The sequence below is a fragment of the Rhinopithecus roxellana genome, chromosome 19 (genome assembly GCF_007565055.1).
Source record: "Rhinopithecus roxellana isolate Shanxi Qingling chromosome 19, ASM756505v1, whole genome shotgun sequence".
NCBI lineage: Eukaryota > Metazoa > Chordata > Mammalia > Primates > Cercopithecidae > Rhinopithecus > Rhinopithecus roxellana.
The window spans coordinates 20,453,500-20,471,544 of NC_044567.1; the positions used below are offsets into that span (position 1 = coordinate 20,453,500).

At 41.8% G+C, this 18,045-nt stretch overlaps 1 protein-coding gene across 1 annotated transcript in view; it reads left to right on the forward strand.

Annotated features, from left to right (window-relative positions):
* The first annotated feature begins 225 nt into the window (after positions 1-225).
* CPD (carboxypeptidase D) overlaps positions 226-18,045 on the forward strand; it is a 99,635-nt gene continuing 81,815 nt past the window's right edge. The window contains exons 1-2 of the mRNA XM_010367948.2: positions 226-1,053; positions 6,223-6,470. Of these exons, the coding sequence (XP_010366250.2) occupies positions 308-1,053; positions 6,223-6,470 (994 nt within the window). The 5' untranslated portion in view covers positions 226-307. The remainder of the gene's footprint in view (positions 1,054-6,222; positions 6,471-18,045) is intronic.

Genomic DNA, 18,045 nt, shown 5'->3' on the forward strand with positions numbered 1-18,045 from the left:
TGAGCGAGAAGCGGAGCACACGCAGAAGACGAAACAAGGAAGCGCGGAAGAGAAGAAGAACCTTGGCGAAGGAAGAGAGTGACCAAACTCGTCCGGGACGGGAGGAAGGCAGGCCCGCCCAGATAGAATCGGCTGCTTTAAGGGAAGCCCCGCCCCCTGGTGGTGACGCTCCAGCAGACCCGTCCGCGATTGGTTGCGGCCAGAGGGCGGGATGGGGTTGCTAGGCGCGGAGGGGATCCGGCGGGCCCCGGCCGCCTGGAGAGCGGAGCCGCGGGAGCGGAGCCGGGGTTAGCGGCGCTGCTGGAAGATGGCGAGCGGCCGGGAGGAGCGGCAGCCCTGGCGGCTGGGGCGGCTCCCGTTGCTCCTGTGCCTGCTGCTGCTGAGGAGCTCGGCCCGGGCGGCTCACATCAAGAAGGCGGAGGCCACGACTACAACGACGAGCGCGGGCGCCGAGGCGGCCGAGGGCCAGTTCGACCGCTACTACCACGAAGAGGAGTTGGGCTCCGCGCTGAGGGAGGCGGCGGCCGCGGGGCCCCCCGGCCTGGCCCGCCTCTTTAGCATCGGTCGCTCGGTGGAGGGCCGGCCGCTGTGGGTGCTGCGCCTCACGGCCGGCCTGGGGTCGCTAATCCCTGAGGGCGACGCGGGGCCCGACGCTGCCGGGCCGGACGCTGCGGGGCCGCTGGTGCCCGGCCGGCCCCAGGTGAAGCTGGTGGGCAATATGCACGGCGACGAGACTGTGTCGCGCCAGGTGCTGATCTACCTGGCCCGCGAGCTGGCGGCCGGCTACCGCCGCGGGGACCCGCGCCTCGTCCGCCTGCTCAACACCACCGACGTGTATCTGCTGCCCAGCCTCAACCCCGATGGCTTCGAGCGCGCCCGCGAGGGCGACTGTGGCCTCGGTGACGGCGGCCCGCCAGGGGCCAGCGGCCGCGACAACAGTCGCGGCCGCGACCTCAACCGCAGCTTTCCTGACCAGTTTAGCACCGGCGAGCCCCCTGCCCTGGACGAGGTGCCCGAGGTGCGCGCCCTCATCGAGTGGATCCGCAGGAACAAGTGAGTGTTGCTTGCCCCCTCCCGGTCTGTGTGAGCCTCCAAGGGCTGAGGCTGGTTCCGGCACCCAGTAGGCGCTCAGACAATGCTGGCATAAGGGGTGGCGGTGGTGAAGGTGAAGGGAGACACCCTGTAACGGAGACAGGGCCCAGGCCGCGTAGCCTCCCGTCCTGCTAATCGTCAAGGAATTGCCTCTTAGAGGCTGTCATTTGTTCAAGGGATGGCTGGAGGGGACACTCCTTTCTGACATTCTGGTCCCTCTTCTTACAGGGGCATAGAATATGAGCGAGAAAAGATCTTAAGGATAACCTAGGTCAGCTCACACATTTGATAGATAAGCTGTCAATGTTGTTATCTTCTATCAAAAGTGCCTAATGTTATCGGCGCTATGCTAATTTTTTCTGTGACTGCAGTATCTCACTTTATTTTGGCCACAACCTGATGTCATAGACACCATCAGTTTTGCATACGGGGAAATTGAGGGTCAGATTGGTTAACTGGTGTGGTTGGGACTTAGAATTAGGCAATCTGATTCCCGATAGTCCTTTTAGCCACGGAGGGAGACTGGAGCCCAAAAATGGCAGAGGATATTCCCAGGATCTTCCCCTTGCCTGTTTGAGAGAAACTGGTTTTTCTCCAATTTTTACCTCTGACTCAGCTTAAGAAGATATGGACTTGGCTGGAGAACTTGCACAGATCTGTGAGCCGCTTCATTTTAGACTCTAAAGGGTTTGTGATGCCATTTGTGCACCTTATTAGCCTGTGCAGAATGACTAATTGTCACGCTTTTAATACACACTTTAAGTGTTATTAATCATTGCGCGAGGTTTAAACAATTACAAAGTAGAAGAATGAGGACCTCAAGAAATTAGTATAAAACAAGAGAATGTTATAAATATTTATGAGGTATGTTGATGTACCCAGTTAAACTTTACAGGAATTGTTCCCACTGGCAAGATGTGTGTGGGCTGCAATAACACAGACCATCTCTGTGGAAGAGGTAGAGCTTGAGCTATCTCCAGAGATGGGCAGGATTTTCAGCAAAAAGGAGAGGAATGGAAGAAGAGGAAACTCACTCCAGATGGCATAGTGTCTGAAGTGAGCAGGCATCTCTTCCCCTTTTTAAGCATCAGCTTTTCCCCATTTTTCTGTCTTCATAAGGCTTTTGCAGCAATAGCTAATCATTCCATCTTGATTAAAAGAAGGTTTCTGAGGGACTGCTAAGATAAAGAAGTTTACCTGCGGGACTTCGAATCATTTCTTCTACAAGACTTCAGTCATATATAGAAGATCTAGAAAATTCGTGGGTGTTAGGGCAGTTCCTGAGTCTTTTCATCTTCTATCTTTTACTTTACTCCTCTTGATAAGCTCTCTTATAGATATATAATTTCACATAGACTTTCTGGGAGGATTTTTTTTTTCTTTTAAGTACTATCGTGTCATGACCTCTGAACATCTGCATAAGAAATATGACTTTGACATACACTTACTGACAGAGCTGTGATGGCCAGGGCTTTTTGGAGATGATACATCAAATGCACTGTTTGCATTGCTTAAATGTTTAAAATGCTCTATTCTTGCACCTTTAAAATGCTGTGATCCTTGCAGGGATGTAAATTCTGTGCCTGGATTTTTTTTTCAGTGTTAGTTGTGCTGTGACCAAATATGAAAATAAGCTTTCTCTTGGTGCGAGTCGCCGTGAGGCTATACAGAGTCATTTTGGTCTGTGGCTGTGGACTATCCTCATCATATCTGTTCTTCAAACATGTAACTCTAATTAATCAAAAGGGAAAGTAGGTGATCATACTCTTCACCATTGACGAGTATATCCATCCTAACTCAGTCTTCAAAAATTCACTCAAAATGAGTACTCTGTGCTATTAACCAATAACAAAGGACACTGATATGTGAATAAAATTAAAAACACAAGCACACAGAGAATTTGATATTGATACCTAACTATAGCGTCAGCTTTATGGATAGGATGTTTTTAAAAACTCAAACATTAGTCTGTATGGGAAAACTATCCTTTTCAGTGTATTTTGTGAGGTAAACCATCTGAGTAATTTCTTGATACCCTATTCACCCAGCTATATTTGAATTAGGTTTTTGTTATTATTTTGAAAATGTAAAATTTTAAGGCTTAATTTCCTCCAGCTTAGGAAAATGAAGTTTATTTTCTTTGTTTCACTTTATATTTCATCCAATGGATGTTGAGACAAATACTTAAGAAAATATACAAAAAATTAACTATATCATTCAAATGAAGATTTTATAGTTGACCCCTATATTTTTTTCACACTATGTTCTTTAAGTGAATATACCTGCTTAGATTTTCATAGGAGATTAGCATATAAATGATATTGGGATGTGTTTGTGAAAAGCATTATCACAGTGTTGAGAGTGGCTGCAGATTATTTTTTCGGGGGGCTTATGTACACATATCTATGCTTTTCTGAATCTTTGAAATTTAGTTTGTCAGATATTAAGTTATTTTAATTTTTTTCAAGTTATCTAAGGGGTTACCTGAATAGCGTAATAGAGTTAATTTAGAGATTAACTTTAATATTCATAAACTCATTTGTAAATCTGTATTTACCAGCTACTTTAAATCTTATGCAAGGAATGATATGTGATACTGAAGTCAAGTATGAAAAGCATTTGAGAGAATTCATTTGAATGGAAACCATAAAGTACCTTTCAAATAAGATTGGAGTTGATTTGCAAAGTTGATTTGACAAAAACTCAAAGCATAATCTTACAGCCATTGTAGTAGGTGTCACTTTCTCTTGAAATCTTCATTATAAGAGTGGCATTGGTACTTTCAAAACTGTGTAATTACAGTAAGGAAAATCGAAGTGAATTTTACTACTCAAGTAGACTGCAAATATTTCATTGTTCAAACGTATTTGATTAGGCCATTTTTGACAATATTTCTGAGAAGTGTTGCAAGAAATGTTGAACAAAATGAAAAACAGCATTTTGTAGAGAATCTTGGATTTTAAAGTTTTAATTAAAATGTATAATTAAAGTAGCATGCTTTACTTATTTAGAATATTTAGTTATCCATTCTATTTTACTAGAATATGAATGCCCAGAGGGCATTTGTTTGTTTGTTTCGTTCACAGATGTATCTATCCCTGGAATGTCGTTTGGCAAATAGTTGACACTCAAGAAATGTTTGTTGGCGAATGGATTACCTGAGCTGCCCTAGCCTTCTTATAACTTTCCCAAAGTCAGTGGGGGAAAAATATTTAAAAATTATTTTAGAATTATAAACCAGAGAGTAAATTGTTAATACCTTAGCTATAGAGGAGAGGTGGGTAGAGTGGAATCAGAAAGTTAGAATATTTTCTTAGTTTTTGTTTCTGTGTCATTCTGTTACAAGGACTGGCAGTGGAAGTGGGGAGTAGAATGATAGTTTGTAAGGCAGTGTTTTCCTCAATAGGATGCTAGATATCTCCAAAGAAATGAACATTTGTTGAGCAGGGGCTATAAAGCGGTCTTTATGCCAGATTATGTTTCATGTGTGTTATCTTAATTTTCATAACAACTCTGGGAAATAGGTAGCATTAATCCCCATTTTACAAATGAGAGGAAAACTGAGGTTCAGTGAATTTAAAGGCAGTAACTTCTGATTATGTTATGTTACTGGTGAGCAACAGATCTGGGAGACGGAATGTTCTTACCCATATTTGTCTGTCTGTGCCATTGCCACTACACCAAATGGCATTCTTCTCTGGTATCTGGAAGGGTGCTAATTAGAATTATATTAGTTTTTAGCTAGTTTCTTTTCATAGTCTATGCTAGTGTTTAATCACTGTCCTTATTGGCAAAGATCTATCTTCTGATGAACAGATTTTGTGTTACAAGTAATTTTCATTGTTTGATCTTCTCTGGGATAATACTACTCATCATGCTTAAAATAATCTTTCAAATTAGACATGATAGGTCTACTTTTTTTTCAAGCATATAGAGAAATGTTATATATCAACCTCCTTTAGAGTTTCTGTAGGTCAGTTAATTTCAACAACAGAAAGACAGAAGCAAGAAAATCCAATTTAGAATGGAAATAGAGAAGTATTTAATCTCTACTGATGGTAATGGTTTAAGCTGTTATATAAGGGAAAGATGCTTAAATAGGATTTAAGCTTTTTTTTTTTTTTGCCTTTAGCGTTTAGCTTTTACCATAAAAGGAATTCTTCAGTATTTCTATATAGATAAGTTTGACCAAATTGTAGGGTTTACTTAAAAGTAGCAGCATTAAAAAAAAATGTTTCTTTTACAGGAGCAGCCTTGCCTCCATGTCAGTTAATTTTTGTAATGGCCCAATCAGAAACGTTGGGCCTTGAAAGAGCTGCTTCTACAGTGATGCAGTGGAGGACTAGTCTTTGATATGGTGTATTGTTTTTCTCTGTAAGCAGCTCACTGAATCAGGTTGTTTTCTTTGTTTTTTCCTGAATCTCCTCAACTATGGCTTCTCTCTTGAAAATGTGAATTTAGTATATTGTGAAACTGGAGTGAAACACAAAATATCCTTTTAAAAATTAGATTTCCTATCTTAAAAATTCTCTTTGGACGGTAAATGTAAAAAGCATAAAAGTTATTAACCTAACATATATACAATGAATATTTATATATACCAGCCATGTTTTCTATGAAATTTGCATATTATGAAATACAAGTCATAGGCTGAACTATATGAAATTGTCATTTTTGTAGGTCAAAAAATGGGTGAGGGCCAGGCACAGTGGCCCTGTGCCTGGCAACATGGCTACCAAACAGAAAAAGGTGAATATTGGCAAGCTCAAAGCTCATATAGTTCAACCTAATACATGAATTTGGAATTCCCTAAATAAGATATTTCCTGAAATACTAATTTATACTGTGTTATCCAGCTGTATTTTCAATGAAGGAAAACTCTTTGAAGTTACTTTAGGTTAACCTGAATTGTTAAAGCTGTTTGAAATCTTAAATTGATAATACTTTCTTTCCATTTTCTTTTGTTGTTGTTGTTAGTCTCCTTATAACAGATAACAACTGATAGAGTTGTTTTCTAGGTCTCCAAGATAGATATTGGAGTTTATTTCTAAAAGATTTTGTGGAATTTTTTAATGCATTGTGTTTTGTGTCCTTTTTTTAGTGATACGTGATTTGGTTGTATTTTCAAAGGTTTGTGCTTTCTGGAAATCTGCATGGTGGCTCAGTGGTAGCAAGCTATCCTTTTGATGATTCTCCAGAACATAAGGCCACTGGAATCTATAGCAAAACCTCAGATGATGAAGTCTTTAAATACTTGGCAAAAGCTTATGCTTCAAACCACCCCATAATGAAAACTGGTGAGCCTCACTGTCCAGGAGATGAAGATGAGACTTTCAAAGATGGAATCACAAATGGTGCACACTGGTATGATGTGGAAGGTATGCAAAGCATTGAGTTTGCTACATTTTCCCCCTTGTTCGTTGAGATTTCTTATGTGTATTTCTGAGCAGAAAAGAAGAAAATTGGTAGAAATTTAACTTTAAAAAATATTATTTCTTTTTGTTTTGAAAATGTCAAACCTACAACAAAATTGAAGGACTACCTGAAGACCTGTCTGTCCTTCATTTAAATTCACCACTGTTATCTTATCCCAGATGCCTTGCCTCTCCCTCTCCCACATTTTCACTCTCTCTACATGCACATGCATGAGCATGCACACACACATACACACATACAATCACACAATCTTTTGCCACACCATCCAAAAGTAGGTTGCAGATTTCACAACAGTTTTCCTGCAAGTTCCTCAGTATGTATTTCCCAAGTACAGGGACATTTTCCGTTTAACTATAGACTATTACCATAACTGAGAAATCAACGATAATTTAATATTATCATACCACATGCTGTCCATAACTCAGATTTCCCCCATTATGTCCAAGGTAGCCTTGGTAGCCCTTTTTTCACCAGATCTAGGATCCAATCAAAGTTCAAACATTGCATTTGGCTCTTGTAAAGAGACCATGCTAATAGTCCTATGGAAAAATTCCATAATCTAGATTGTCACTTTCTTCGTGATAAGATTAGGTCAGATTTCCCAGCAAGACACTTAGATAGGTCATGTTGCACATCATATCAGGAGACCCATAACATCAAGCTGTAAGAAGCCGAGTTGGACAGCTTGGTTAACATGGTGACCACCACCAACCAGGTCTCTCCAGTTAAATTTTAAAAATACATATTTTTAAAGAGATAGGGTCTCACTCTGTTACCCAGGCTGCAGGGCAGTAGTACAGTCATAGCTCACTGTAATCTCAAGCTCCTGGGCTCAAGCGATACTCCTGCCTCAATCTCCTGAGTAGCTGGAACTATAGATGTGTGCCACCATGCCAGCTAATTTTTACATTTTTTGTAGAGATGGGGTATCGCTGTGTTGCCGAGGCTGATCTCAAACTCCTGACCTCAAGCGATCTCCTACCTCAACCTCCCAATGTGCTGGGATTATAGATGTGAGCGACTTCACCCAGCCCAGATCTCTCCATTTTACATAAAGGCACATTTTCCTTTTGTATTTTAATCTGTGAGGTGATCTTGGAATGCTGATTTTTTATTTTTATTGTGGTAAAACATATATATAACATGAAATTTGCCAGTTTAACTGTTTAAACATTTTTAAGCGTAGAGCTCAGTGGCACTAATATTCACAATGTTGTGCAACCATCACCACTATTTCTAAAACTTGTTCATCATCCCAAGCAGAAACTCTGTAAGCATTAGATAATAATTCCCACTTCCATCTCTATCCCTTACCCCTAGCCATTGGTAACCTCTAATCTACTTTCTATCTCTGTGAATTTGCCCATTTTAGATATTTTATATAACTGGAGTTATACAGTATTCTTCTTTTTGTATCTGGCTTATTTTTCTTAACATAATGTTCTTAAGGGTGATCCATTTTGTAGCAGGTATCAGAACTTTATTCATTTTTATGGCTTAATAATATTCCTTGAATGTATATGTTAGTAATACATTTTGTTTATCCATCTATTGATGAGCACTGAATTGTTTCCATCTTGGCTACTGGGAATAATGCGTAATGAACGTTGGCATTCAGGTATCTGTTTGAGTCCTTATTTTCAATTCTTCTGGATATATACCGAGGAGTAGAATTGCTGGGTCAAATGGTAATTCTATGTTTAGGTTTGACAGACTATTTTCCATAGTAGATATACCATTTACATTCCCACCAGCAATATATAAGGGTTCCAATTTCTTATGAAATGTTATTTTTTAAAGAATTGTTTGTTTGTTTGTTTGTTTCAGATGGAGTTTCGCTCTTTTTGCCCAGGCTGGAGTACGGTGGCATGACCTTGGCTCACTGTAACCTCTGCCTCCTGGGTTCAAGTGATTCTCCGGCCTCAGCCTTCTAAGTAGCTGGAATTACAGGTGCCTGCCACCATGCCCAGCTAATTTTTTGTATTTTTAGTAGAGATGGGGTTTCATCATGTTGTCCAGGCTGGTCTCGAACTCCTGACCTCAAGTGATCCACCCGCCTCAGCCTCCCAAAGTGCTGGGATTACATGCATGAGCCACCGTGCCTGACAAGAATTGTTAATACAAACTTGAACTGTTTATCTTTTCTCTTTAAATGCAATGAAAACAGCTATTACTCTTTTTAAACTTTAGGTATACTTTGAATAATAACGTTTTTGTTTTTATGCACAGATGTAGATGTAGAGGGAACTTAGAACAAATCAACCAATGGAAATGTCATCAGTGTAAATTGTTTCTTTTCTAGGAGTCTGCCCATGATGAAATGCCTTAGGTCTTCCTTACCTTTTTATTGGCAGTCACGTTATAAAGTGTCTTATGACATGTCTCTTAATGTGTATTTAAACCTTTGAATTACTCTTTTACTTTTTATATCAAGCCATGTGTACCCAAAATGGGTCATAAGTTTGAAAATTTAATACTTTTGTTATGGGATCTTTGGGGTGTTGCTTTTCTGGCTGGAAACCTCTGTGCCTCGTGGTACCTTTGCCCAAGTTCTTGTCCTACCTCCAGGAAAAATGAGGTATGCAGACAAGTGGAGGGTGAGCAAGACAAAGAGGAGCTTTATTGAGCTCAGAGGAGACCTGCAGTGGGCAACTCCTCTCTGTAGGCAGGTCACCCAGTCGAGTGTTCGGCCCTCAGCACAAAGGAGGCCCTGGAGTGGGTGGCTCCTCTCTACAGGCAGGTCATCCTGATGAGTGTTCAGCTTTCAGCAGAGGAGCTACCCTCTAGTTGTCCCATCATCTCTCCATCCTCTGCCTTGCTCTGGCTGAGCCCAGTGCTTTTATGGACCTCAGAGAGGAGGAAGTTGGTTCATGGTTACCACGGGCAGCCTGGAAAAGGTACCACAAGTCCCCACTCCAGTCTGTGGGACTGGCAGCCTGGCCCCCAGCCTGAAGGTGAGGCCTCACCAGGGACCCCCTCCCGTCTACCCAGGAGCTGGTCTACCTCCTGCTGCCTTCCATGGTGTCCTGGCTGCTCGTGCCAAGGGGCACCTGCAAGCCAGTGCTGAGTCGCCTTCAGTCCCCAACCTTGGTTCCCTCTTCCACGCTTGTCAGTGCCCAGTCCGGGGGTGGGGGCCCAGGCAACAGGGCCCAAGCATGTGCATACCCCTCTGGGCTGTGACAGTGCACTGCCTCAGCTCCACCCCACTCCGAGATAGGAGCAGATGCAGGAATGGGGAGAGGCCAGGCAGCAGGAGCAGGCATCTCCAAGCCTGCAAGGGTAAGGGGGGCCTAGGAGGTTGGGGGATGCAGCTGCTGCCAGCTCCCAGCTCCCGCCGATTCAGTGGAGCATGCAGCCCCAGCCATGCCCCTTGGGAGGCTTGAGGGGGTCCTGGACCTGGGCCAGTGACTGGGCCAGGGGAGACATTGCTGTAAGCTTCCCTGTTGCCCTGGGGCTAAGGGGTGGCCCAGAGCTGGTTGTGGGCCTTGGGCCTGGCTGTCAGGAGTGTCAGGCTGGGAGGTCACCCCACGTGGGGTGGACACCGGGGACTTGGCCCCAAGTGGCCAGTGCAGAGCCTCCTCCTGAGCCCAGGAGCCTGGGACCCTCAGTGGGGTGGGCGCAGTGGCTGCACTTCTGGCCAGGTCCCCAAAGCTGGAGCCGCTCCTGCCTTCCGCCCCACCCCCGAGGTGCGGCCCCAGCTCCACATAGGGGTCCCTCTGTGCCTGACTACATTACTCCCCCGCTGTGCTGCTCTGGGCCTGACCCCATTACGGCAGCCCCCAGGGCAGCGGGCTGTGTGGCAGCAGAAGGGGTGGCTGTCTGCCTCCTTCCTGTACCCTCCAGCCTGCTGCTGCTATCACTTTCTAGAGTTTTCTGATCCTCCTATAGTTTCTGCCAGTGTTTCTTGAATATCAGAAGCATTCAAAAAGAGGTTTGACATACTATTTAGAAGTCAAACCTTCTCCCCATAACAATTAGAGGTGATTTGAAAATCATTAAAAGTTTTTTTTATAGATAACGGACTTACTTTAATGTGTAATTTTTACATTTCAGTCCTTAGTAAATATATTTAATAAAACCTAACTTTGTGACCTGGTGGTTTTGTAATCTAGTTAAGTTGCTTCATTTATTTGACATGATGTTACTTAAAATAATGGGGTAAATACTTAACTTTGCCTTTTTGGAAAAAGTTGTAAAAGGTTAGAAAGTAATTTCTAACTGACAATTGAGGAAGGTAAATCTATCTCATACTTAAAAAATAAATATCCTGCCTCTACAAAAAGTAGGTGACTTTGGTATTAAGGCCAGAGATCATTTGGTGAAGCTAGTTATGATGAGATTTTTCTGATTATTCAAACATCTGAAGAAGCTACATTATGCTGCTGTCATTTTTATTTTTATTTTTATTTTTATTTATTTATTTATTTATTTATTTATTTATTTATTTATTTATTTATTGAGACGGAGTCTTGCTCTGTCGCCCAGGCTGGAGTGCAATGGCCGGATGATCTCAGCTCACTGCAAGCTCCGCCTCCCGGGTTCACGCCATTCTCCTGCCTCAGCCTCCCGAGTAGCTGGGACTACAGGCACCCGCCAGGTCGCCCGGCTAGTTTTTTTTTTTGTATTTTTAGTAGAGACGGGGTTTCACCATGTTAGCCAGGATGGTCTTGATCTCCTGACCTCGTGATCCGCCTGTCTCGGCCTCCCAAAGTGCTGGGATTACAGGCTTGAGCCACCGCGCCCGGCCCATTTTTATTTTTATGAGCATCAATTTTTCTCTTGTTTCAGCAGAATGGTCAGATATGTCCTGTGTTATTTCTACAATAACTAGCTTATTTCTCTTCATACCTCAGCAAATATTGAGCAGTTTCCCCTTGAAGAGGAGGCTGTGATGGTTTTAGTTTCAACAGAGTGAATTCATTGTATTTAGTAAGTAAGATGTTATGAAACCTTGTGACTAGGCATGTATTAAAAAAACCCGGATGTCCTGGAGTAATTTTTTTTTTTTTTGAGACAGAGTCTTGCTCTCTTGCCCAGGCTGGAGTGCAGCCGTGGTCTCAGGTCACTACAGCCTCTGCCTCCTGGGTTCAAATGATTCTCGTGCCTCAGCCTCTTGAGCAGCTGGGATTGAAGGTGTGTGCCACTATGCCGACTAATTTTTTGTATTTTTAGTAGAGACAGGGTTTTACCATGTTGATCAGGCTGGTCCTGAATTCCTGGCCTCAAGTGATCCGCCCACCTTGGCCTTCTGAAGTGCTGGGATTATAAACAGGAGCCACATGCTCAGCCGAGTAATTTTACTGATGCTCTATGTGATATATTCAGGAATTCTAGCTTAAAGAAATATAGACCTTTAGAGCTGAAAGTGAATATATTGATTTAGTCCAACCTTTTTGTTTTAGAGAAAATCAAGGCCTGAGAGAGGAACTAACTTGTGCAATATAATTTATTCATATAGCAAATATTTACTGAGTTCCTGCCATGCCACATACACTGTATTAGGTGATGGGTATACAGTGAGAGCAAAACAGAAACAACTCCTGCTCTGAGGAATCAGACAGTGTATTAGTAGTGTGGAATGAGGGGTGCTTTGGGCCCTAGTGCCTTTGCCTACATTGCCAGGGCTGACCTAGCATATCTAGCTGCCTATATGGGTGAGCCTTGCTTCGCTCAACATGTCTCACAAACCTCCAGGATCCATTTAGGAAATGGCTATCCTAATAAGGCTAATGAATAGCCACATCCCCTTCCAAAGCCTTGTTATTGTGAGACCTACTCTGGACTTGTTCATGGAGCAAGATGCCCTTTTTTTTTTTTTTTTTTTTGAGATGGAGTTTCACTCTTGTTGCCCAGGATGGAGTGCAATGGCGCTATCTCGGCTCACTGCAACCTCTGCCTCCTGGGTTCAAGCGATTCTAGTGCCTCAGCCTCCCGAGTAGCTGAGGTTATGGGCATGTACCCCCATGCCCAGCTAATTTTTGTATTTTTAGTAGAAACAGGGTTTTCCCATGTTGGTCAAGCTGGTCTTGAGTTCCTGACCTCAAGTGATCCACCTGCCTTGGCCTTCCAAAGTGCTGGAATTACCTGCCTGAGCTACCGCGCCTGGCTGCCTTTTTTTTTTTTTTTTTTTAATCACAGCGCGCTGATTTGTATGCCATTTGCCTCCCTTTCTTCACAGTTTTGAGGACATTGTAAAAATCATACGATGTTTTAGCATGTTTATTCTAAAGCAGATTTAATAAAAACTGAACTGTAGTTTTAGGTCAACTTTTAAGCCATGGCATGTGCTTGTAGTCCCAGATACTTGGGAGGGCCAAGGTGGGAGGATCTTGAGTTCAAGCCCAGCCTGGGCAAAATAATGAGACCCTGTCTCCAAGAAAACAAAGAGACAAAAAAGAATTGCCTTCTTTCAACTTATACAATTTAAGGAAGGGCAAGCAACTTATAATTGAAATTATTTGATCAAAGATCATACTTTTAGAAGTTTTCTTGGGCAGAACATTGTTATATTTTATTTTCTTGCAGATAGAAGAACAGTAGAAGGCAGTGCAGTGTAGTGGCAAAGAGAGAGCTTTGGAATCCCGTTGCCTTAGGTTGGAAATCACAGCTCTACCTTGACTAGCTGTGTGTGTGTGTGTGTGTGTGTGTGTGTGTGTGGTATGGATGAGAGAGATAAATAATATTAGACAAGTTAATGAATTTCTCTAAGCCTCAATTCCCACTTATATAAAATTAGGATAAATACTATCTACTCACAAGATTAGGAGGCTCAAGTGAGAATGTGTGTAAAGCACTTTAGCCTAGCATCTGGTGCCATGGCTACTTATCTCTACTAGAGTTTAAACTTACTCTTGAAGGTAGGGACTTTGTTTTATTCCATTTTCTATTTCTAGCACACAGAACCATGCCTGGTATATAGAAGGTAAACAGTAGTCTTTTTGGAATAAATGAATTTTTGCCATCCGAAATATAAATACATAGTTATTTGATCTTTAGATGATCTTTTTTTTTTTTTTTTGGAGACAGTGTCTCACTCTGTCACCCAGGCTGGAGTGCAGTGGCGCAATCTCAGCTCACTGCAGCCTCTGCCTCCCAGGTTCCAGCGATTCTCCTGCCTCAGCCTCCCAGTTAGCTGGGATTACAGGCACGCACCACTACATCTGACTAATTTTTGTATTTTTAGTAGAGATGGGGTTTCACCATGTTGACCAGGCTGGTCTTGAACTCCTGACCTCAGGTGATCTGCTCGCCTCAGCCTCCCAAAGCGCTTGGATTACAAGCATGAGCCACTGCGCCTGGCCTAAAATCTTAGATCTTTAGATAATCTTATAGAAATGTATAAAAATATTCTTCCTAGTTTTGCTCCTACTCTGAGAAAATAAGCTTGCCTTACTGGTAGATCCTAGATCATTATTATTTGAACTTTTTTTCTTACTTGAAACCTATAATATGAAATACCTTTTAGTTGTTTATGTACATTTTGTATATATATATGTGTACATAAAAAAATTTCATGGAACAGTGCTTTTACTATACATTCTGGTATTTCTTTTAGTTCTATGTCATTCTTTAAAATTTTTTTAATTTTTATTATTTTTTTATTATACTTTAAGTTCTAGGGTACACGTGCATAACGTGCAGGTTTGTTACATATGTATACTTGTGCCATGTTGGTGTGCTGCACCCATCAACTCGTCAGCACCCATCAACTCGTCATTTACATCAGGTATAACTCCCAATGCAATCCCTTCCCCCTCCCCCCTCCCCGTGATAGGCCCCGGTGTGTGATGTTCCCCTTCCCGAGTCCAAGTGATCTCATTGTTCAGTTCCCATCTATGAGTGAGAACATGTGGTGTTTGGTTTTCTGTTCTTGCGATAGTTTGCTGAGAATGATGGTTTCCAGCTGCATCCATGTCCCTACAAAGGACACAAACTCATCCTTTTTTATGGCTGCATAGTATTCCATGGTGTATATGTGCCACATTTTCTTAATCCAGTCTGTCACTGATGGACATTTGGGTTGATTCCAAGTCTTTGCTATTGTGAATAGTGCTGCAATAAACATACGTGTGCATGTGTCTTTATAGCAGCATGATTTATAATCCTTTGGGTATATACCCAGTAATGGGATGGCTGGGTCATATGGGACTTCTAGTTCTAGATCCTTGAGGAATCGCCATACTGTTTTCCATAGTGGTTGAACTAGTTTACAGTCCCACCAACAGTGTAAAAGTGTTCCTATTTCTCCACATCCTCTCCAGCACCTGTTGTTTCCTGACTTTTTTTTTTTTTTTTTTTTTTTTTTTTTTTTTTGAGACGGAGTCTCGCTCTGTCGCCCAGGCTGGAGTGCAGTGGCCGGATCTCAGCTCACTGCAAGCTCCACCTCCCGGGTTCGCGCCATTCTCCTGCCTCAGCCTCCCGAGTAGCTGGGACTACAGGCGCCCGCCAGGTCGCCCGGCTAGTTTTTTGTATTTTTTTTTTAGTAGAGACGGGGTTTCACCATGTTAGCCAGGATGGTCTTGATCTCCTGACCTCGTGATCCGCCCGTCTCGGCCTCCCAAAGTGCTGGGATTACAGGCTTGAGCCACCGCGCCCGGCCTGTTTCCTGACTTTTTAATGATTGCCATTCTAACTGGTGTGAGATGGTATCTCATTGTGGTTTTGATTTGCATTTCTCTGATGGCGAGTGATGATGAGCATTTTTTCATGTGTCTGTTGGCTGCATAAGTGTCTTCTTTTGAGAAATATCTGTTCATATCCTTTGCCCACTTATTGATGGGGTTGTTTTTTTTTTTCTTGTAAATTTGTTTGAGTTCTTTATAGGTTCTGGATATTAGCCCTTTGTCTGATGAGTAGATTGCAAAAATTTTCTCCCATTCTGTAGGTTGCCTGTTCACTCTGATGGTAGTTTCTTTTGCTGTGCAGAAGCTCTTTAGTTTAATTAGATCCCATTTGTCAATTTTGGCTTTTGTTGCCGTTGCTTTTGGTGTTTTAGACATGAAGTCCTTGCCCATGCCTATGTCCTGAATGGTATTAGCTAGGTTTTCTTCTAGGGTTTTTATGGTATTAGGTCTAACATTTAAGTCTCTAATCCATCTTGAATTAATTTTTGTATAAGGAGTAAGAAAAGGATCCAGTTTCAGCTTTGTACTTATGGCTAGCCAATTTTCCCAGCACTATTTATTAAATAGGGAATCCTTTCCCCATTTCTTGTTTTTGTCAGGTTTATCAAAGATCAGATGGCTGTAGATGTGTGGTATTATTTCTGAGGACTCTGTTCTGTTCCATTGGTCTATATCTCTGTTTTGGTACCAGTACCATGCTGTTTTGGTTACTGTAGCCTTGTAGTATAGTTTGAAGTCAGGTAGTGTGATGCCTCCAGCTTTGTTCTTTTGACTTAGGATTGTCTTGGGAATGTGGACTCTTTTTTGGTTCCATATGAACTTTAAAGCAGTTTTTTCCAATTCTGTGAAGAAACTCATTGGTAGCTTGATGGGGATGGCATTGAATCTATAAATGACGTTGGGCAGTATGGCCATTTTCACGATACTGATTCTTCCTATCCATGAGCATGGTATGTTCTTCCATTTGTTTGTGTCCTCTTTTATTTCACTGAGCAGTGGTTTGTAGTTCTCCTTGAAGAGGTCCTTTACATCCCTTGTAAGTTGGATTCCTAGGTATTTTATTCTCTTTGAAGCAATTGTGAATGGAAGTTCATTCATGATTTGGCTCTCTGTTTGTCTGTTACTGGTGTATAAGAATGCTTGTGATTTTTGCACATTAATTTTGTATCCTGAGACTTTGCTGAAGTTGCTTATCAGCTTAAGGAGATTTTGGGCTGAGACAATGGGGTTTTCTAAATATACAATCATGTCATCTGCAAACAGGGACAATTTGACTTCTTCTTTTCCTAACTGAATACCCTTGATTTCTTTCTCTTGCCTGATTGCCCTAGCCAGAACTTCCAACACTATGTTGAATAGGAGTGGTGAGAGAGGGCATCCCTGTCTTGTGCCAGTTTTCAAAGGGAATTTTTCCAGTTTTTGCCCATTCAGTATGATATTGGCTGTGGGTTTGTCATAAATAGCTCTTATTATTTTGAGATACGTTCCATCAATACCGAATTTATTGAGCGTTTTTAGCAGGAAGGGCTGTTGAATTTTGTCAAAAGCCTTTTCTGCATCTATTGAGATAATCATGTGGTTTTTGTCTTTGGTTCTGTTTATATGCTGGATTACGTTTATTGATTTGCGAATGTTGAACCAGCCTTGCATCCCAGGGATGAAGCCCACTTGATCATGGTGGATAAGCTTTTTGATGTGCTGCTGGATCCGGTTTGCCAGTATTTTATGGAGGATTTTTGCATCGATGTTCATCAGGGATATTGGTCTAAAATTCTCTTTTTTTGTTGTGTCTCTGCCAGGCTTCGGTATCAGGATGATGTTGGCCTCATAAAATGATTTAGGGAGGATTCCCTCTTTTTCTATTGATTGGAATAGTTTCAGAAGGAATGGTACCAGCTCCTTCTTGTATCTCTGGTAGAATTCAGCTGTGAATCCATCTGGTCCTGGACTTTTTTTGGTTGGTAGGCTATTAATTATTGCCTCAATTTCAGAGCCTGCTATTGGTCTATTCAGGGATTCAGCTTCTTCCGGGTTTAGTCTTGGGAGAGTGTAAGTGTCCAGGAAATTATCCATTTCTTCTAGATTTTCTAGTTTATTTGTGTAGAGGTGTTTATAGTATTCTCTGATGGTAGTTTGTATTTCTGTGGGGTCGGTGGTGATATCCCCTTTATCATTTTTTATTGCATCTATTTGATTCATCTCTCTTTTCTTCTTTATTAGTCTTGCTAGCGGTCTATCAACTTTGTTGATCTTTTCAAATAACCAACTCCTGGATTCATTGATTTTTTGGAGGGTTTTTTGTGTCTCTATCTCCTTCAGTTCTGCTCTGATCTTAGTTATTTCTTGCCTTCTGCTAGCTTTTGAATGTGTTTGCTCTTGCTTCTCTATGTCATTCTTTTAAAAATATGTCTGAACCCACTAATATATCTCACAACCCACTAATGGATGATGACCTGCAGTTTGAAAAAACACTATTCTTGATCACTCTGTAGTAGAGTGATCATTTATTTTCAAATTCTAAGTAGGAACAAAACATCTTACAAGTTATGTGTGATAACTTATTATTTGGGTTTTTCCTCCCAACTTGTTTATACGTTTCACTTATTTCCAGTGAGGACTGAGCCATAGATATTTATCTCAGATGTTCTACTTTTAGATTGCCTTCCCTAAATTATGAGTGAGTATTGAGTTAGGAAATTGGTCAGAAACATAGTTGTCAGGCCTATGTATTGCTCATGTGAGTCTGTGGATTCTATGATTGGTTAGGACAGCTGCCATAAAGCTTTGTATTTGTCTTCTTAAGCCACTATAAACTTGAGGCTGAGCCTTTTCAAACTAGTAATTATGATTGTTTTCTCCTGTGGAAGAAGAAGAAACTGTTCTGTGGGTTTAT